Source organism: Stegodyphus dumicola, chromosome X2 (genome assembly GCF_044657685.1).
Source record: "Stegodyphus dumicola isolate Sdum_Otavi_A_Nest chromosome X2, ASM4465768v1".
Lineage (NCBI taxonomy): Eukaryota > Metazoa > Arthropoda > Arachnida > Araneae > Eresidae > Stegodyphus > Stegodyphus dumicola.
This window is the reverse complement of record NC_140781.1, coordinates 25037255-25060865: the sequence shown is the minus strand read 5'-3', so window position 1 is coordinate 25060865 and position 23611 is coordinate 25037255. Positions and strand designations below refer to the sequence as shown.

The window sequence follows — 23611 nt, the reverse complement described above, 5'->3', positions numbered from 1 at the left end:
TATATTAGCTGAAATTCCTGGGGATCAGTAAAGTACAACTTTAGCCTAGCTTAATAGTGTGCGCTATATTTCATGAGATTGGCGACGAAAGACAACTTGTTCTGCTAAATTTTGTCTGCACTGAGACAAGCCTGATTGTATTTGTTGAGTTATAGATTATACTTACTTGTATTTCTTGCTTAAGGCTTATCTGAATTCTGAATAAATAAATTCTCACGTATACTTGAAGCTTATCGAGAGCCAGCGCTAGATATCTTACTGCCTGATGTATTCTCTGCAGGTCCTAAATTCTTCAACCAAGCGCCTTTGTAAGTTCTAAATTTTTGCTGCCCCTAAGTATTGGATCCCAGTGCTTTCCTAAATTCTAAAATTATTTTCATCCTTTAATTTTGTTGCTTGGAGTTTCTCTAAATTCCCAAAATCTTGTCTTCCCTAAATTCTGCTGTCCTGTGCTCTGGCGGTGGTTCTGGGTTTATGTGAAAAACAAATTACTTATTCTTAATTCAAATAGCATTAAATGTAATGTTTTGGCCTATGAATATCATTAACAAAATCTATTTTTAAACATATAAAAAGAAATTTTTAAATTTTTCCTCGTCAGTATTTCTTAGTGTATTTAACTTAAATCTGTAATCATTGCCAAGTGTAATAATGTCAACATAAAAGGTTACCATACTCTTTGTACTAATATAGAAAATTACTAATACAAAAAAATGTTTCGGCATTGCTGCATGAGTCATTACTCAAGTTGTCATGTGTTGATAAACATGTAGTGATGAAAGCAAAATATAATAAATACTGATTCGCCAGGTTGGCATCAGGGATATAAAATATTAGTAGGTGTAAAATCAACGATGTTTCTATCAAGAATGTATCGGTTTGAGATGTATGCTAAGCAGATACACAACTACAGAGCTAAATTATTGATCACACAAATTTATGCTAAATTATTGTTTCTTCAATAATGAGGTATTTTATTTAATGACAACAGAAATTAAGAATCGGGACTCTCCTTTATCTACGGGGGGGGGGGGGAATCAAATGCACATGTGTAAAACATTTTTTTTAAAGTTGGCAGTTTTGAGGTCTGGATTTTAGATCATTCCAGATATTGGACTTTGTACTGTATTATTTATTGCATATTATTTACATATCTACAGTATAAAGATTTTCATGTTCTAAGTGTAAATCCAAATAAAAAATTTGAGGAAATTTCAGTTTTGAAATTCAAACAAAAAGTAACAAAATCAGCTTGGCACAGGCATAGAGTGGCGTAAAGGTAGTTGAGGCAATCTGAGCTATTTGCAACATCTTTATTAGAAATATATGTTTTCATATAACCAGTTTGAAGGACTGATGTCCATGTGTAACATTTTGGTGTCTAATCCAAATTTTGCTTCTGGAGAGGTGTTTTCTGTAACTCATAATCAGAGGGAAGTTAGATGATGACTAAAATGCTCTTTCATATATGTATTTTCATGCTTTTGTATTTTTTTCAAGCATAAGTTGGTCTAAATTTTTTCTCATGTTATCCATGCTGAAATATAATTTTGCTACTACTACGAGTTTATTAATGTGAAAATTGTTTTTGATCACTAATATTAGTAAAATATTTCATTAGAGCATGGTAGCATTTGTAATTTTCACATGTAATGGAAGGTTGTAAAATTCCTAGTGAAAATGTTAGACTTCTGTGTTTTAAAATTTCATAATTTCAAGTACTTTGCATGCCTCACTTAAACAGTCAAAAGTCGTTAATCCGGACTCGCCGGGACTTCGGCGATTCCGGATTATCGATTTTTCCGGATCATAGATCATCAGTTTAAATCTGGTAAAATGGCATGCAGAAATTATAAAATTAAAAATATGAAACCGTAATTTACGAAATAAAGAACAATTATGATCTAAAGGGTATCAAAATTTACAAAAAGAAAGCTTAATATTTATTTGTTTACTTTATTAAACATTTCTTTCAATGTAAGTTGTTTAAGTTGCTTCGTTTTTTATGTGATAATACATTCTCTTTAATTCTATAAACAGACATAATTTCTTGTTCAGTTACAAAGTTCCGCTGTTCAAGTCCTATAATTGCTGTGTCGAGAATACCGACTAATTTGTCAATCGAAATTTTTTGTTTTCAATAACCTCTGTCACTTTCTTCGCTATCGGAAGTGAATTATAATGACGAGGCATTTGATTTAAATCATATCAAAGACGGAGTACATCGAGATGAAATACTACATGGAGTAAGCAATTATAAGCCAAATAAAATAAAAACATCTGCCCTTAAGATAAGGATAGTGCTGACAGATCAACTTCCAATTCATTGCACGCCGCGGCGTTAAAGATAAACAAAGTTTAGATAAACAAACGTTAAAATTTAGATAAACAAAGGATATGGCTTTATCCATTTTTTGCAGCAATTCCACTTTTTGTTTAATGGACTCCGAAAGATACTTTCGCATTGTATATCCTTTACATATTAGTAAATATATATCGGAAATTCTATTTGACATAATCGAAAGTTCAAGCTTACTTTTATAAAATTGCTCTAACAGTCTGCAAAAAATAATAATTCGGATCCAATTCGAAGATTAAGGAACAACGCAATCTGCAACATTAACTGAAGTAGATAATTAGATAATTTTAGCTTAGCTTATCCCGTCCGTTATACATTAAACGCGCTTTCATAAACGTATTTTGCGCATGCGCACATGCAAATTCACACGGTAAAGGTCTTACGCATGCGCAGAAAGTTTGTAGCTTTGAGGTCCGGATTATAGATCATTCCGGATTATGGGTGTCCGAATTAACGACTTCTGACTGTACTTTGATGCCTATTTACATCTGTTGTGTCATTTATAATACCTATCAAAGTGCTAGCTAGTGAATGACGTGCTTGAAATAAGTCTCCTCCTTATAATAAATTTTTATCTTCACATTCTTTAGAATTGAGATTAACTTTTCATTCACAAAATTCCTAAATTATTTATCAGGCTCAACTTGACAGTAGGACATATTTCAGTATTTTTATCATCATTTTCTGAATTGTTGTAATTATGATAATTTACCACTAGAAAAAATCATTTGAACTTTCTTAAAAATTCAAACACTTTTATATAACTGAGTTATATTTATAAATTGCAGAATATCAGCTAATGAGAATTGGGTTGTTAAAGCAGTGCTAAAAGAAAGAAGCCAATCTTTGGGCTTTTGGTCTATGTTATGTTCACCTCTTTGTGAAATGGGCTGGAAATCAAAACTTCTACACAATAAATATCATAAATATTTTACTCTTGCTCCAACGAACAAAGTGGAAACACAATTCACTTATATCTTTAGAACACAATTACAATAAAAATAATTGCATGTTGCCACATCTCTGAAACACAATCACAGAAAACTTCATTCATTTAAAAGTAGAAATACATTATTTTTAGCTTTATACAAATATCGGAAGTGCGCTCTTTCGGCGAGCAATGGATGGCGTAACACACTGGGCCCCCATGACTCCGTCATCAGCTGAAATTTTCAGTGGTTTAACTCCTCTACCACGTCTAGGGCTGATCAAGAATGGTCCTGAAAAATCAGTTCTGCATTTAAGAAATGGTCTTCCGGGATTCACTCTTGCAGAAGGTGTAAATCAGCCATCATTTGTTTCGAAAACTCGGAGCAAAATCTGTCGCAGATAACGCACTTTCTTATTTCTCTGCGTATTGCAGTTTTTGCTCCTATAATCCAATACTCTTGTTTCATCGCAGAGTTAACTAATTGTACTCCTCCATGCATATAATTAAGGTGATAAAATGTCACTAACAATTTTGTAACAGGATGATTCTTAGGCAATATTATTTAATGTTTCACAGAATCTGGTAAGCTGGCATTTCTTTAAATGTCCTCCTACACATAGTATGCCACTGTTGTCTAAGAACGGATTTAGAGAAAATAAAGAACTTTTCTTTAACACTCTCGCTTTCTCTAAAGTAGCTATTTCCTTTTTATACTCAGTTCTTTGGACTAGTTTGATTAGAATGTGATGCGCTTCTTTTAGTTCACTTGTTTCTAAGAAAGGAGCCAAAATCCTATTCCCCCTCACATTCCTTATAAACCTTATACACCAAGCAACAACTCTCTGCAACTTACTCCAAACTGAAAATTTGTTCCAAAGCTGCTCAAATAATTCCAACTGAACTATAAAACATTTGACAGAATTTTTTTTGCTCTCTTAGTATTTCCATACTGTCTACATTTGGTAACCCTCTAACCCAGAGTTTAGGCCAACTCTCAAAACTTTTTCGAAGCCAAATTGGACCTGACCACCATTTTTCATTAAGTACCAACTTCTCAGCCAAGATTCCTCTAGTATGCAAATCTGCGGTATTATCGTCAGACGGACAATAATAACAATCACTTAGACTCGGATCTTTCCTGAATTTCCACAACCCGGTTGGCAACAAACTGTTTCCATCTCTTCGCACTTCCCTTCACCCAGTGCAATGCAATACAAGAATCACTCCAAAACACTATTCTTCCAATTTTATCCTTAAAAACACTCTTAAGGTAATTTCCCACTCTAGCACCTATTACTATGGCCATTAGCTTCAACCTTGGCAGCGTTAGTTTCTTTAACGGTGACACTCTACTCTTCGACATTATAAAAGATACTCTGTAATTTCCATTATTCTCACAATATCTAAAATAAACAACAGTTCCATAAGCACTTGGTGAATCATCGCAAAATACATGTACTTCGGATTGCTCATTCTCACAATCCAGAAAACAATATCTCGGAATAATAACATCTATCAATTTTTCAATTTCTTTACACCACGTTATTCACTTTTGCTGCAAGTCCTCCGGCAATTCTTCGTCCCAATCACACGCTCTCTCCCAAATTTCCTGTAACGATAACTTTATACGTATCAGAAACGGCACAATCAAACCAATAGGATCAAAGATTCTTGCAGTTGTCTGTAAAACACATCTTTTAGTGCATCGCATAGTTTTCCACAAATCCACCAAACCCTTCACCTCCAACAACAACTCATCTCTATCAGGATTCCAATTCAACCCTAGGACTTTCAGTTGTTGAACTCCCACTATCTCACTGTCGTTAAGTTCATTTTCTATCAACAATTTTTCTAATTCTCTACTGTTCGACCTCAGTTTCCTTAAATTAAATCCACCACTCTTTAATATTGATACAGCATCCGACGACAACTCAAATGATTCTCTCACACTGTCTCCACCATAATATAAATCGTCTACGTAAAGTGACGAATTTAACATTTCAAATGACTTCGGTTTACTTTCCTTATATTGTTTTATATGATGCTTTATCGTAGCACTCAAAATGAAAGGGGAACTTTTACATCCAAAGGGTAGTCTTTTCATTCTCATAATTTTATATTCTTCACTAGGGTTATCTGAATACCAAAGAAATTTTAAGAATTTTCTATCTCTTTCAGAAATTTTTATCATTAAGAAAGCTTTCTCTATATCACCATTAAACGCTATTTTGTAATTACGAAATTTTAGAATCACATCAAGAAAATTTGGATTTAAATTTGGGCCAATTTCCAAACAATCGTTCAAAGAAAGATTACCTTTAGATTTTGAACTGCAGTTAAAGACTATACGAACTTTAGTTGTTTCTTTATCTTCTCTAATAACTGCTCTATGAGGCATAAAATACTCATGCTCATCTCTACCACATTCCTCAATAACTCCATTTTGCTTTTGGTCATTTATTATATCCCTATACTCATTAGCAACCCAATCATTTTTAGAAAAATCCTTTACTAACTCATCAAACCTCTTTTTAGCTAAAAAATAATTATTTCCTAATTCATCGTAACTAAACTTCCATAATAAATCGGTTTCATATCTCTCATTCACGAATTTTAAATTTTTCTCAAATTCATCTATCAGCGCTTTATCAATTACATTTAACTCTTCTTTTTCTTTAATTCCTAATGGAAGCCTAAAGCATCAAGCTCCCATAATATCTGAACATCTGAAGTGGTTACACAAAAATTTGCTGAAACTGCAGTCTTAACATTTGGCTTGTAAACATCTTGACTTCATGTAAAGCAAATCCGAAAATCGTTGGCACGCAAGTAATTTCCTGGTTTATTTTTCCGAAAGCTGAAGCTTCAATAATCTGCCAAAACACATCTGCCCCAATTAATATCTCAATGGTTATATCACTGTCACAGCAGTCGGCTAAGACTAATCCGCGGGACTGCATAATATTTTGTACTTCTTCATTTTGAACAGAAACAGATGCCGCTGTAATAGCCACTAGCACTTCAATTTCAATACACTGATTAGGGTTGTATCTACTAAATAATTTTAATTCTACTACTTCGTATAATTTCTCAGTAGGCTTTGCTGAGCCAAAGGAAAAATCTGACAACTTTCCTTTCTAATTGATTTTAATTTTAAGCAATTGGCAAGGGACTTCGTACACCAGCTTCTTTCAGAGCCATTATCGCATAATATGCGCGTCATTTTATTCAATTTTGTTTTATCAACAGAGCTAACGTATACACTGCACGTGAGTAACAGCACAGATGATTTATGTATTAGGCTTGACCTTGATACTGAAGCATTGCACTGAGTTTGTTCAGCTCCACCGTTCTCTAATTTGGAAAGAGGTTTATTTTGTTTATAAAAATGAATCATAGAATGATGAGCTTTCCCACAGAAACAATTTCTGGCTCTACATGTTTTCGCATTACACTGCGAAGAAAAACATTTGGAACACAGGTTATTTTGCTTAGTAATTTCAACACGCTCATTTACTGAAAGGCCTTTTAAAATTAGGACAATTTTGTAACGGGTGGTTTTGATTAGTTTTACACAAAATACATGTTTGATCTTTTGCACCAGATACATATACATTGGAAATATTTTTGTAATTATAATTACGAAGTTTATTAACATTATTTCCATCGCCTCTTTTATTATCGTTACCTGTAAATGATTTTGCAAAAAGGGATTCTGGTTTTTGTTTACCTTTTGATGACAAATAAATATCGCATTCACGACCTAAGGTTTGGGGTTCGAACCATGTTTCTCCCTCTTTAACTGCTATATGGGTCTTTAATTCACGATCAAGTTCACTGAATATTTTATCCGAAATCATAAGATCACATAACGATTTAAAATCTTTTAGATTTCTCAACTGACAATAATATTCAAAATTTGCACATAACTTTGATGCAAACTGTACAAAGTTCTCAGAGACAATTTTTGCATAGAACGAAAATGATTTAAGCACTCTTGAGGGGTTGGTTGAAATTCCTTTAAAATCATGGACTTTAGTTTATCGTAATTATTAATATCTTCTTCCTTCACATATACCATTAAATTAGTGACCTTCTCTCCCAAAATATTTAATAGGATCTCTGCTTTTAAATCTTCAGGTACTTGTTTTGTCCTAAAAGCCCTTTCAATTGATTGAAAAAAGAGATTAAAGGATTCTGCTTTAGTAGGTACAGCATTTTGCACAAATTCAGCATCATTTGCACAAACTTCTGAACTTTCTATTAAAGTTTTCAAAGTAACAATTTTCGCCCTGCTCGGAATTACTAATCCTAATTCCTCCGCGCCGAGGGGGCCCACCAGCGGCCGAGCGGTAAAGTCGCTGAACACTGGTAGTTCGGTCCGAGGTTCGAATCCCGCGAACGGGCTGGCTGCATGGGTGTTTTCGTGGTTTTCCCCATGTGTAACGTGTATACGAGCCAGTTTCCCTTAGAAAGTCCTCCACGAAGGCATCCCTTCCCTTAGGCAGATAGCCCTCGAGGCTTTGCCAGAATCACACATACATACATCCGCGCCGAGCGTCAACTCGTCTTTTTTTAATGACTTAAGTGACTTCAGACTCATCTTAATTCAAAGAAAAATACAACCTTGAATTAACAACTAGAACACAATGAGTACAAAAACGAACACAATCAAACTCAACACAGACTCTATCAGCTCAAATTATCAAGTAGGAACACCTCAATACACAACACTAATAAACGGAATTTAACACTAAATGTTATTACAACAAACCAAATAATTACTCGCCATAATCAAGGAAACCATCATCTTCACTGTTAATTTCCCTGCAACACATATTCCCATATCAACATACTATTTTTTCACAAAATTTAGAGATACACATTATTACTATCACATTTCCACTTTATTCCACTTCCTGACACCAAAAATGTTATGTTCACCTCTTTGTGGAATGGGCTGGAAATCAAAACTCTACACAACAAATATCATAAATATTTTACTCTTGCTCCAACGTATTTCAGTATGGAAACACAATTCTGGAAACTGGAAACACAATTCACTTATATCTTTAGAACACAATTACAATAAAAATAATCGCGTGTTGCCACATCTCTGAAACACAATCACAGAAAACTTCATTCATTTAAAAGTAGAAATACATTATTTTTAGCTTTACACGAATATCGGAAGCGCGCTCTTTCGGCGAGCATTGGATGGCTTAACAGTCTATAAGCATTGATATTAGAAGCTAGTAAGTTTCCCTTAAGCAAGCATTGATAAGAAGTAAATTAATATGCTTTGAATAGGTAAAATATTAAATTATCTCAAAGTAATAAATATCGGCTGATCCAGTTGCTACTATACATCATCTCTTCAATAATTTTGATCTAAATAAAATAGTGCAATGGATTTTGAAGTGGCTTACATAATTTTGTCAGAAATATGAGGGCAATGTTTTGCACTGGGAGGAATCAAGTACTTAGTATTTTCATACATCTTTACCATTATATCTGCTGGTACTTCCTGAATTGCTTCATTTATGTTTGCTTCCAAAGCATTTACTGTTCATGATTTGCAGTCTCCTTTTCAAATATCCACATAAAAAATAGTTTAGCAGTAAAATTATAGTGGGTAGGCCTTTGAAATAATTCACTCACTGAAGGAGCTCAAATTTTGTGCATGCTGTTGTGCAGTGTGTTGCTTCATCATACTTCTCATATCTGATAGTTTTTATAGCACAGTTGATTTATAAAGGTGTTGGATATTCCATATATGCAGCTGTTGTGATAATTGTGTTGAAGATTGATGGGATGAATTATGCACTCTCAGGACATCATATGCAAATGACTTCTTGGTATGAAGGGGTATTATGATACATACTTAGTTTTTAGCATGCAATTTTAATTATTCAATTTTGCATTGATACTACTAATTACAGTTACATCCTCTAGTATGTAACTTTGTTTTAATCCAGTTAATATTGTTACGTTATTTTCTTCCTTCACGTTCGTACGGGGTTCGTAGATTTGGAGTGAATAACGGCGAAACTTGATGAAGTATCGAAACACACTTTATTTAGCCAATATTAATCAGGACAGCTCCAATAACACTTTTTACAGTCGTCGAAAAACTACTATAAACACGCTGGAACTATCAGCGGTACAGCACCGTCAGGCAATAATGGTGGAGACAGCTTCCTGCAAAGCACCTGACTCTGCTTTCCGGAGTACAGCTCCCGACTCTGCTTGGAACTCCACGTATTCTCGAGACCCTCCACGCTAGAACTCGTGATACACAAGGGTATAGCTTTCGACTCAGCACAGTCTAAGACAAAACTCGATGAAGCACTAAAAGACTCTGCACTCGACCAACTCGGCGCTAGACTTTGAGACACTCGCTCAATGACTGACTATCAGCTTGGTAGACGAGGCATACACACACGATGAGAGACGCACACACTGACTGCGGACCAGCAGGGTTTATATAGCTTTCGGCTTGTGTTCGGGAACATTCTGGGCTAAACCGGTAAGAATTCGTTCCAGAAGGTTTTCCAACTGTCCATGGTATGTCGCCAAGTGGGCGATTTCTTGCCAAATGTGGCAACCCTGCCTTCCTTTGCCATTTTATGGCAGCCCTAAAACTACTTTGCGGGGAAGCCATCTTACCGCGCCTGTGCATTTCGTAACACATTCAATTGTAGCAGTATACAACAAAATATTTCAATAGTAAAATAATGATCAAAATCGTAAAAACAACCTTGTATTTAGCGTAGGTATAATGAAACACTTGATCGATTTCGAGGGCAGCTAAAGGTCCCTTCTCATCAGGAGAAAGAAATACATAGAAAGAAGAAAATAAAGGAGTCACAGAAACACGTGGTCCTTATCAGCACTGCACGTGGTTATAACTAGATTTTTAATCAGAGTTGCACTGGCCGCCTACTTTTACTGAGCTAGGCTATCTGATCAAGCATAAAGGACAAGAAAAAATTAGCGAAGTTAAAATAGGGAGCGAGGGGCAAATGTACCTTATGCTCAAAATCTGAACTTCAAATAATGGAAAGCAACCACTGAACGGATTTTTATACTCTCTGGTATTACCAAACGCGAGGAGGTAACGCCATCTATCGGCAAAAATAACTGAATTAAGATAGTAGAATTTTAAAGGCATTAGGAAGGACTGGATTGGACTTCAAATCATTAACTAAACCTGCTAAATCTTTGTGAATGTGAAAAGCCTCAAGAAAATCCAACTCGCCTGTGGAAGAAGCCTTTTGGATAATTTTTGCAGACCCAAAATCAAAATTATGTTTAAAAGTCTAACTATGATACGCTATTGAAGACTTGTTAATTTTGCCTTTTCTGACATAAGATTCATGTTCCTTGATACGAAACTTCAACGCTTTTTTTGTTTGGCCAATATATCTTAAACCACATATATTATAAATTCCCCAAGAATTCAAGACAGAAACGCAATCTTTTAGAATCGAAAGGTGAATTTTATTAATAGGGGAGAAACCGACTTGAAAATTGAATTTCTGGAGAATCCGTGCAATTTTATAGCTAACAAAAGGATAAAATGGAAGCATGACAAGGTCATTAATAATGGAAGTACGACAAGGTCATTAATATTATTAATGGAAGCACAACAAGGTCATTAATATTATTAATATTAGTAGCCATTTTTGTAAAAGTTGGCATACTGAAAATTACATAAAAATTAATGAAATTAAAAATATAAGAAGAATCCATAATAAAATACTGAAAATTAAATAAAACAACAAAAAATTAACTAAATTAAAAGTGCTAGAAACATCCATAATAAAACAGGTAACCTTCTTTTTCCTTGGCTCTTTTTAAATGTTTGCATTAACCCGTTGTAACTTAAAAAAAGTCTGAGAAGTGCACAGATTTGGAAAAAGTTACTATCACAATCACGTTAGAACAGTTGACAAGCAGCAGTCATAAAGATAACTATTGAATTTTAAAAGCAGACTTCAGTACTGGTATAATGCACGTGCACTAATTTATGGAATACCAGATAAATATATTTTCATAAAATTCTGGATTGCTTACTTTGGTGACATAGTGCATTTCCTGGTTATTCTTCTCAAGGTTTGATGATCGGTTAATCAGAGAGTACCAAAGAGAGTATTATGGCAGTTTTCTGCTATAAATTTTTAGTAATGTGCAGAATGTGTAAAAATAAGAATTTTTTTTCCCTGTTTAAAACTAAAGCAGCCAGCGTTCTAAGAAATATTGTTTGTTAAATAACAGGCTGAAGTAGAGATGAAGTTTAATACTTTTGCAAGATCTTGATAGAAACTTTTAAATAAATTCTTGCTTTGAGAATGTGATGAAATTTTTTGTACACTCTTAGACAAAAAAAAATGACGCACCAAGACGGAGTTATCCGAATGGGACAAAAATCGGTATAAGTGCTGTGCGTGTACAGAAAAACAAATGATTACAGTTTGAAAAAATTAGATGATTTATTGAAGTGATAGAGCTTCTCAAAGTGAAAAAGTCAGTAATGTGTTGTCCACCTCTGGCCCTTATGCAAGCAGTTATTCGGCTTGGCATCGATTGATAGAGGTTGCAGATGTCCTCCTGACGGATATTGCGCCAAATTCTGTCCAAATGGCGCGTTAGATCGTCAACATCCTGAGCGCATTGGAGTGCCCTGCCGATAATGCTCCAAACGTGCTCAATAGGAGAGAGATCCAGTGACCTTGCTGGCCAAGGTAATGTTCGGCAAGCAGTAGAAACGTGCAGTGTGGGGGTGGGCATTATCTTGCTGAAATGTGAGCCCAGGGTGGTGTGACATGAAGGGCAACACAACAGTCCTTAGATCTTCGTTGACGTACTGCTGTGCTGTAAGGTTGCGACGGATGACAACGAAATGGGTCCTACTATGAAATGAAATGGCACCCCAGACCATCACTCCTGGTTGTCGGCCTGTCTGCCGGAAGACAGTCAGGTTGGTATCACCCTGCTTTCTGGGGTGTCTCCAGACTCGCCTTCGCTGGTCATCAGGGATCGGTTCAACAATCACTGAAGACTATTCTACTCCAGTCAGTGACAATCCAGTGCGAATGAGCCTGACACCACTGCAAATGGGCTTGATGTTGTACACAGATCAATGGCCGTGACCTCAGCTTCCTTTCTGTGAACCGTCTATGAATGGTCCTTGCGGTCACTGAAGCACTAGTTGCACGTACAATTGATGATAATGGTGCGCCTGGGGCTGTGAGTGCCGCTCTGATGATTGCTCGGTCTTCACGGTCTGCCGTTTTTCTAGGCCTACCGCTTTCTTCTTGACGCTGTACACGGCCATGGTTCACCCATTTCTGCCAACATCGTCTAATAGTGGCATCGCTCCTGTTCAAATGTCGAGCTATTTGCCGATAAGACCAACTGGCTTCTTTGAGCCCAACTACACGACCTCTCTCAAATTCTGACATCTGCATATTTCATTCGTGCACCTGTATGCGAGGCATAGTTAATGTCTACCAGAGTACACAGAATGAAATTCGTAAAGAATTTATGACCTGGAATCTTAATTTCTCCTTTTAAATATCCTGTCAGTTGCGCAGATCAGATGTGCTCTAGTGACAACTGTTCATTCGTTGGCAGCCAAAATGTAAAATTTTGCATTTTCTGTCGAAACCTGTATGCATATCAATTTATGTCCAATTTGCTTTATATCTTACTCGGGGCATCTTTTTTTTTTTTTTTTTTTTTTTTTTGGTTGTTATTGTTGTTTAAGAGTGTATATACACATCCTATGCAAGTCCCAATGTAGCCATTATTTGTGTAACTATTGGTCCTAATGCAGAACTTTATCCCTACAAGTCCTAATGCAGCTTTTATTTGTGTAACTATTGGTCACAGTCTATTCTCTCAGTTATACCAAAAATATTTTAAATAATGCAAAAGTTCATTTCTTGATATTTTTAAATTAAAAAAAGAAATTAATTGTATACAAATTAAATTTAACTTTTTATATGGTCTCTTTTTCCTATAGTTTTATTTAATAAATGTCTATGCTCATTATAGGAAAGAACTCGAACCGCATGATAAAAATTAACTGAGATATTTAATTTCAAAATTTGGGATTTTTGCCTTTTATCTTTCATTTGCCTGTGTCAGCATTGGGATTCATCTGTTTTTTTAAGGAGTCGGTTAAAAAAATTTTAATAATTCAAGGTGAATTCCCCTTAATTAATGTCATTCGGTGATAGTTTTTTGTGATTTTATTTGTGTTTAATAGTCATTAATTTATAATTTTGTTACATCTGGCAATATGAAAGAATTAATCAATCTAGTAGTTTACAAGTTTTCAAATGCTAAAAACATCTTAATGTTCTCATGCAGTTTTTTCCTTTAGCATTAAACTAATAATTAACTAGAAATATTTTTCATTTTTAATTTATGCTAATAATGTTGCAGTTTTTTTTTTTTTTTTTTTTTTTTTTTTTTTGTACCAATGCCACTATTTTCTACAGTGCGAATTGTAGAAATAAATACATTAAAAAAGTTGATTAGTGCTTTTCATGACTGCTCAACAATGCTCATCACTTAATCTGTTATCCCCAGAGACTTTTTTCTAAGTTGCAGTATCGTTTTTAGATACATACAAATGCAAAACATTTCATTCTTCAATTTGTGTATAACCTCTGAACACGATCTAAAACTTTTGGTTGATTTTTTCATGCAGGAGTTCAGTTTTTTATGTTTTATTGATTAGAAGGAATATTAAATTCCTAATAAAGATAACTCTAGAGACTGGGAAGAGTCAGAATTAGATTTTGTAAATATTTTCCTTATTTTAAACATTTCTGCTATTGAAAGTATATGTTTGAGACCAGTGGTTGCAAACATGAAAACCTCGTAAAGACACTGTATTTATGTATATGTTGCTGTTTAAGTGTATAAGGCTCACCAACGGCCGAGCGGTAAAGTCGCTGAACGCTGGTAGTTCGGTCCGAGGTTCGAATCCCGCGAACGGGCTGGCTGTGTGGGTGTTTTCGTGGTTTTCCCCTTGTGTAACATGTATGAGCCAGTTTCCCTTAGAAAGTCCTCCAGGAAGGCATCCCTCCCCTTAGGCAGATAGCCCTAGTATGCTTTGCCATAGTTAAATACACCATCTTTAAGTGTATAATTCATTTATTTCAAAAAATGGTACATGGTAATTTAATGATAATACATGGTAATTAACAAAATTATACATGGTAATTTAATGAAGTAATTGGTGAATCAGTTAAAGTGTGTAATAAATCAATATTTCCATACATTAGCAAGTTTTTTCACAGAACAACTAGTTATTCTTTAAATTAACTACTAGATAGTTATTCTGTAAATAACTACTAGGCTACTAGTGATACACAGTTAAAGTGTAAAAGAAACAGTTTAACTGAATTAACAATGTAATGTTATTTATATGCTAAAAACCATTTGTAATGACACAGATTATTAAAATGACACTTGGAATTGCATATAATTTCCAAAATATAGTATTGTATAACATCTTATTGCTGGGTTAAAAATTATGGATTGTTTCTGACCAGGGTTTGCTTTCTACAGCCTTTTGAATTCAGAACTTTAATTAAAATTGCCACAGTAGAGTAGCTAATACTAACAAACTAGATGAATTGTGTTGGCTATTTTTCATTTTAATAGAGTGTAAATTGTTATTCTGTGAAATAACTAGTTGAAATGTAGAATTATTAATTTTTTACCCACTTGATCAGATTTTTCATGAGATAACTAGGTATTATATGAAATAGTAGATTTTATATTTATATTTTATGTATTTACTATTATATATTTATGTATACTTACTACACACACTGTATTTTTTTCAATTTTAAGATGGCATTCCATAATGCCAGTCCTGCCAACAGAGAAAGACTTATGAAGACAAAAAAAGCATGAAATAGAGCATTAAAACACATCTAGCAATTATTTTGTCTAGTAGTTATTGACTTTGATTTATTAAGAATATTAGATTCATTTAAATTATTAAGTTGGAGAAATTAATTATTTCTGAATAATTAGTAGTTAGGACAGATCTGTTTTTAAAATGCCATAGATTATAATGTGCACCCCATTATATGCTAAAAATGATGCATCCTAAATTTGAAGAAATACAGTGCATTGTTTGCTCATTCAGGGATCCAGATTTTTTTTTAATAGATTTGACTAGTTGCAAAGTTACAAATATATATTCTTTATTGTCATAAAAACCATCAATTAAAAGTGTATTTTAAAGTTTTGTCATTTATGTTTCAGTTATACAAGCCCTAGTAGCTCTAGTTAATGATCCTGAGCCTGAGCACCCTTTGCGAGCTGATTTAGCTGAAGAGTACAGTAAAGATAGGAAGAAGTTTTTTAAAAATGCTGAAGAATTTACTAAGAAATTTTCAGAAAAGCGGCCTCCAGATTAGGTGATTAAGCAATGATATTTCTCACAAATACCCACCTACTTTCTTATTAGATGCACAGCCAGTCTTTGAATTGCTATGCAAAAATGTCTGGAGTTTTTTTATTGGAAGTATCTACGTAGTCACATTATCATTAGATGCATTGTATTTTATGTTGTATTTCATCCAGTATAGTATTGTTTAGGCTACTTTTCTTTTTCATTTCACTTCTAGGCATGTTATATCTGGATATATAAGTAAACAAAAAATTGCAGGCTATTCAGAATTGTACAGTCTTACATTTTCAGTTTGTGAAACATAATTGAAGCAGTTCATAAAGTATATTTGTTATCGACATGTTCTTTTAACAAGGAGAAATATGAATTTTTACATAATTTTATATTATTTATATAGCAGAGTAATTATTTCCTATAGCATTTTATAGTGAAGCCTTCTCTAATATTGAATTATTCTGTTCAAGAAGCAATATAGTACCCCTATTTTTAATAGGTGCTATTTTTTAAATAGCTTCTTTGCACTGTAATTTATTAAACAGTATCTGTGTTCCTTAGCCATTAATATGTTTATTTATAAACGGAATTTTAAAACAACATCTCATGTTCCATGTTATTTGTAACTTAATCATTCTAAATATTTTCTTTTTGTATTTTGTTGCTCGGATTTAAGTGCAAGTTAAACCTGAAAAGCTGAGCTGAGGTGAGGTCTGAGTGATCCATTCTTTACTGGGATTTCAGTTTTACTAAAAACCTGTGGAAAATAGCATTTCTGTGATAAAAGTGGCTTGACCACGTATAAGGTAGTAATTTTATTGTGGGGGAAAAGGGAAAAAATTTGTGGAGAAGTGAAGATAAATAGTAAAAATTTGTAAAAAGTTTACCACTTGACATAGCACTGACCTTTTTTATTAAAAATTTCTACAGCCAAGAATTTTACATTAATATTTTCGATATTCTGTAAAAAGTTTACAGCTTCACACAGCACTGATAATTTCATTAAAAATTTCTACAGCCAAGAATTTATTCTAATATTGTCGATATTCCTTCCAAAATACATTTAGGATGCAAAGCAGTATTAAAATAACTAATATGTTACTAAATGAGCATTATGCTGTGTGTGTTTTTTTAATTGAAACTGTAAATCAAATTTTGAGAATGCAGTCAGTATAAGGTCATGTTTTCCTTATTAATTCATAGAATATTTTTATTTTACATATTATAGAATTTCTTTTGGTAGTTTTTTTTTAACTATAAAAAGGATTGTTTGTCTTCAGAACTGTTTTCCAGTACTGACAGATAGCAGATTATTACTGAACATAGCCTTGAAAAATTGCATTTCTTTGTAATTCAAAAGTCTAGCTAAAATTAAGTTAAAATAGTTCAAAGTTCTGATTTAAATGTTGGATCAGGACTAATTTACTGTGCATATTTTCAATAAATTCTTACAAAATGTTGTCTTAAAGTACCTCTAAGTTCATAAAAAGTAATCATAGGAATTCTTGCTGCTATAAAGTTACTATCATATCATGAATATATATATGTATGTTCACACACAACATAGTGTAGCATTTTAATGCTAAGTTGCATGAAGGTTTCATATTTTACCACTGGATAGATTTTAAACCCACCCAGTTTATTTGATAATTAAGTGGGAGTGTGTTGAAAATTATTTTAAAAGTTCTTACATTGTCTCTTTAAAAATGCAAATAAAATATTAGTAATAAAAATTCAATGGACAGTAGTGCTCAGCTGAAACCTTTACTTTTATATATATTATGTGTGTGCAGGATTCTTGTGAATATTACATAGATTTTACATAATGATATCCCTTGCTCTGTGTAGACAAAAAGGATCTGGAGTTATAATATATATATTTCTATGACCCATAAGTTTCAAGGAAAGACATAAAGGAGAAATTGTGGCACATTGCCTTGTTTGCAGAAAATTAACTTATATTATGAACACCAAAGCTGTTAAAATATTATTTTGCCAATAGTAATACGTGTGAGAATGTTGATGTAGGGTATTGTGTTTATTGAGACTAAGTTTTAAAATATGAGCAAGGTTATTTGCATTTTTGTATTGCAATACATGCAGCTGCTTTGTATCTTACTAGAAAAAAATAGTCTTCGATTTTAATAATTGCATTTTAATGATTAAGTTATATTTCCAAATTACATTTGCTGCTAGAAAAACATCAGTCTTTTTCTGATTTTAATAATTGCATCCTAATGATTAAGTTTTGTTGACAAATTACATTGGCAAATGATTATATTAAAATACTATTGAATATTTACATTAGTGTTTAAAATAATATTTGATGTGTAGCAGGTGTAATATGCACTTAATAATGGGTGCATTTGTTGCAAGTATATTATGAATGATATTTTACCTGTTATAAAAATGAAGGTACCTGAAACCTGCTAGTTATCAATAGGTGTTGTTTCTAGGTCACTTTTTTGATTCTGTAAAGTAACATTTATTTTCATTGCAACAAATATTGTATCATGATTTTTCTATAATTTTGTTCTCAGACTTTGGGTCACTGTAATATAGTTTTTTTGAACTCCTTCATTCAGAATCCTCATTCATTTAGCTTTCTGTCTTTGTTATTGCTTGTCGCCATATATTAATACAAATAGGAAATGCAGTGTACGTGGTCCCAGTGTCTGTGAAAGTGGTAAATGACCTTGGGGTTTGAACCTGGGATGTAAAAGTCAAATGCCGTTCTGCTGCTGCAAAAGGGCCTTGAAATTGCTTCCAGTATTTGGATTTGTTTCCTGGTGCAAGTGTCTGATGGTCCTCAGGCCGATACACTCGCTTCTCCCAGCACTTTTAATGTTATATGAAGGGATGGGACTGATCATCAGTATTAAGCCCATGCTGTGGGCATGTTTTGTGAACTCCATGCATTGTGGTTTGTTGTGCTGGTGGGCTGTGGCCTCAGTGCATGGGCATACCTGGTTGAGTCCTTTTGTTTCTCTTTTTGACATGGTACTGTATGTGTCTTATCATTCATCATTTGCTCTCAGGTGGGAGGAAATCTGTGTTGTTTTTACATTCATAGTCATAAATGTAACTTGCTTTCTTTGCTATTGTACATGTCACCGTCAGGTTAGCAGAGATAAGAAATGCAGCTCTGTGTGGCCCCATTGCTCTTGAAGGTGGTAAACATGCTTGGAGCTAAACTTGGCTCTGTTACCTAAAGTTCAAATATCATACTAGCATTGCAAAAGTGCAGATGTGCAATCACACCCATTTCCTGGTATGGGTATCTGACTGGTTCTTGGGAGTGCTGCAAGAGCAAGAAATATCACTATTTGGTTTCCACAATACTAGCAAGATACCCTATATATCTATATGTATGCATATGAATAATGTAGGAATTAAATGTGTCAGTGTTAGACAAATGCTAAAAATTCTTTTTCTTTTAAGAATATTTAATGTAAATTTTTTTTTAATGTGCTGTTTGTGTTGTACAGGTCTCTACATGTGTCTTGAAGTTGAGGAATTAAACTACTACATAATGACTGTAGTTACAAATGAAGCATATATGTATAACTTATGGTTAGCCAAAGAAGCTTACCTTTTACCTGTGCCTTTAGCTCAGGGATTGAGCTTTGTTCTCAGTTTATATATTGTACCTTGCCAACATAAAGACCTATTACTCTGTATATATACATAGCGCACATAAATACTCCAAGTTATTAGAAATCTTGTGACAATTGTAATTAATTGAATCACCTGTCTGAGGAAGAGGACAAACTTATTTCATTTTATTTATTTTTATGTGTAAATGTAACTCAAGTGTTATCTACTAGTTTACTTGAACAGAAAATAAATTAGTTTTTGTCTCTATAATTCACCTTTGTATTGAAATTGGAAAATATTTCTGAAATAAAAATTTATTTTTAAACTTGTAGTACACTTTTTAACATTTTTAGCTCTTTTCAGACTGGTGATTAAGTTAATCCATATTATATTTTGTGTAATTTTTAGAATGTTTTTGTTATGAATTTTAGTTTCAACACCTTAATTGAAGTTTTAAAAGTATATCTGATTTTGATATTAGCCAGTAATCGGTGCAAATTTAGGTTAATTGTGCACAAGTTATCAAGATTAGGCTGTCTGTATGGTTTTATGTAATTTAAATCTGCTTCTGTTAAGTTTTATGAAAGAATTGTGACATAAAAATACTGCTCTTAAACCTGGTAGATGATTTAACTGATTTGTGGGTATGTATGGTGAATGTAAACTTATTGTGCGATGTTCATACTAGTATGGTGTTCAAGTTATGTATACTGCTTGATGTCATGTTGATTTAAAAATGTTAGATTACCTAGGACAGCATTTCTTAAACTATGTTCCACAGAACTCCAAGTCTCTGTGGAGATCATTTAAGAATTCCGTGGACCCTTAGTGAATTTTTGGGTGAACTTCACAGAATTTGAGTGATCTGCATGGATGTCCTCGGAACAGTGTGCATTTTTCTCATAACATTCAAGAAAATAACTTAAAAAGAGAATTAAAAATTAGCCTGCATATTGAATTAAAAAAAAGATAAGTACTAACCCTTTCTTCCATTTAACTAATCTAGATATTGGATGCAAATGCAAGGCCATATCGTAAGTTTTGACAATGGCACCAAGAGTTTTTGGTATTTTATTGGGAAATCACCAGAATGCTGTATTCGTTATTCCCCAGCTCTTTTCTTTATGAATCATTGTACATGGGCTATTCCACAGATCTAGGAATAGAGGAGAATTCCCCGGTTTTGTGAGAGAATATCTTATGCTTAAATATAAAGGGATGCTACAGGTAGCTGGGCATAACAGTCACTTCTCAGTATTTGTTTTCTAAAATACAGATTTATCGAAATTTTTAAGTTTTTGTTGATAACTTTATTGATTTTTATAACATTACATCAGATCATACATACTTCTTTATAAGGTTAGAAGTAAAAACGCATCATCTTGGCATCCATAATGTAAATTATAAGGAACTCCAACCAAAATAACAGACAAGCATTTAATTCTGGCAATCACACGCACAAATAAAAGAAGAATCAAAATTGTGGCTGTAATCTGTCATTCATACCTTCAAATTGAAATATAAACCTATCGTGTAATCTGCAGTAGATGTTTGGTGAATCACCATTATTCAGTAAATATCACATTATCCAGAGCAGATGGAGACAGGCTGTAATATTCTGCTTTTAAAGTTTTAAAACCTGGAAATTGTATTAGTAATTTGCGTTTTATATTCCACTGTTAACAGTAAAATCAACGTAAGTAACCATTTAAATTTTATTTGGTCCTAAAAGATGGCTTCTGCTGTATTTTTTGTCTTAAAATTATTTTCTTTATTTTATTACAGGATGGAGAAGTGTCTTAAAAAAAATCTTCATAGTGAGTTTAAAGCTAAAATTATTTTCTCTATTTTATTGCAGGATGGAGAGGTGTTTTAAAAAAGATCTGTTCATAGTGATTTTAAAACGAGAAACAATAAATTCTTCATTCAGAAATGTGACAAACTCAAAATTTAAAATGTTTAGGTTCGTACCACAAAAACAGTGAATGAAAAAGCAATTGAGGCTTCTTACTTCGCTATCACATGCAAAGTAGCCTACTTATTTGTTATTTGGAGTTGGTAAAATGTACAATAGATGAAAAAAAAAAAAAAAAAAAAAAAGCTAAACTCACACTTTCAAATGACAGTTCAGCATATCAGATTTAGCAACAAATGAATATTATTTGAAATATGTCATTTTTGTTGCAAGTAATCCATTTGCAGAATGTTCCGTTAAACCCATATTAATGAAGCAAACATGGAGTTCCATGATAAAAGTGGGCATTAAAAAGGGTTCCAGTTATAAAAAATTAAGAAATGCTGATCTAGGACTTATTTATTTTGAAATAATGATTTAGAATGAAATATTGCCATTGTTATGAAAGAAGGCATACTTGCAACATACTGAAATCTTTATTTTGCTATCATACAAACATAACTTCCAAGACATTTTCAAACATTTTTTTAATATACATATAGAAATACGGAACACATAAAACAGCTGGTATACCAGAGCATGATATTTTAAAAAACTTTTTTAATAAAGTTGAGTCTTGTTAAGGGTTGTGTATTTGCTTCATATATCAGTCATTTCAGCAGGCAGAAAAGTATTAAAAGCAACATAATATTCAAAGTTGATGCAAAGTGATACATTTTTAAAAGACATTGTTTAGAGTATAAAAAGTGTTTTTTCATTTTTAAAATGTAATAATAAATTCTATCATCATCTTTATTTTTATTTATTTATTTTTTGGTACAGATGCATTAGAAAAAGCAATGTTTTATTTACATTCTATTGCTGAACTGATGTTGCTTGTGTCATCCAAGGTGTCTTCAAAAGAATAGATGTGTATGAAATGCTTGCATTATAACAAACTTTTCAGAGCAACTTGAACAAAAAGGTATATTAGATGCGTTTCTGTAATGCAGTATGGTTATATGTATGAAACAAAAAAGGAAAAGTCCTACATCTACATAATATGTAGTATAGTTGTGTAAGGAAATACAGTACTATGATCAGTAATTTATTGAGATTGATATTGTAGAGACCTTAACATTATTCAAAGCTGAGTATATTTCGTGCAAGTATAAAAGTGATGAATATTTGCATGAAATTGAATTTTTAGTACTGATAAGTGCATCTTAAATAATTTCCATTTGAATGTGGAGTTGTATATATGAAATTAGTAAAAAGTAAGAGGGCAGATATAAATCTTTGCAGAAGGAAAAAGGCAATGCTCTCGTTTTGAAAGTATTAAGTAATATTTTGTTAAAATTTACTTTAGTTTTTGGTAATTGCCAATGATTTTAATAAAGTTATTATTTACTGATGCAACCTTTTAATAAAAACATAAGAACTGTTAAAAGTGTAGAATTTTTTTTTGTGTGTGTGTTCCCAGTATTACAGCTAATTTACAAATTATGAAGAAATATTTTTTAAAGCGTTTCCATATGCAAGATGATAAATGCCATTTTAATAATCACTATTGATGGTATTTTTAAATACTTTACATAGAAACTAATATTTTTACTGCAAATAAGGAATCATTTGTTTTGAAATGAAAATACTTTTAATATGTCAGTTGCATTTCTTGATGAATTAATGCTGACTTCCACTTTTAAATGAAATAATGCTCAGTTGCATGTATTGATGAACTTATGCTCATTACCTTTCTTGATGAATTAATGCTCATTTGCATTTCTTAATTATTGCTTGAAATGTCACTAAGTTGTACTTTTCTGTGATTATGTTTAATTATGGTGATTCTGAGAAGATATTGTGATATATCTGGCAGTGCATCTATGTATGTAATTGTAATATATATGTATTGTTGCGAAGGTGGTGGGAACTGTTGAATTTTTATTAGCTGCTTGAAGTGTTATTAAACGTTATATTAAAAATACAGCTTTGTATAGTTTATTTCTTTTAAAATTTCATGTTTTTATTGATATTTTATTTAGAATTATAACTATTATTACATTCAGTGTGTTTCCTGGAAACAGTGTTTCGATAACAAATTATTTCCAATTCGTTTATATATTGCATGATAAAAATCATAGTAATATCAAAAGCGGAGAATGTTGACAGTTTGTTTTTAAATGTGGTTTATAAAACTGTTCTAGCCTAGAGTCATTTTACAGTGAGAAGTCATCTTTCAGGAACTCGGATGTTGAGACATTATCAACTTTCCTGACTTCTTCAAGTAACGGCTTAGAAGTTAGATTATTTTGAACCTGAGGGCCAGTCTTCATGCTGGTTCTTGAAGACATTAAAATGCTTCACCCACAGCATCACCTTTACTTTGTT

The 23611-nt window shown here is 32.8% G+C and overlaps 1 protein-coding gene across 2 annotated transcripts in view; it reads left to right on the top strand.

Annotated features, from left to right (window-relative positions):
• The window catches only part of LOC118197770 (ubiquitin-conjugating enzyme E2 L3), a 59782-nt gene extending 36573 nt beyond the window's left edge, over positions 1–23209 (top strand). Inside the window, exons 4-5 of one of the 2 annotated variants that reach the window (XM_085809768.1) lie at positions 15588–15742; positions 22064–23209. In XM_085809768.1, coding sequence (XP_085665894.1) covers positions 15588–15742 — 155 coding nt within the window. In that variant the 3' untranslated portion in view covers positions 22064–23209. Of the gene's footprint in view, positions 1–15587; positions 15743–19217 lie in introns of both variants that reach the window. The other variant, XM_035369312.2, reaches the window with a different exon arrangement.
• Positions 23210–23611: the final 402 nt, after the last annotated feature.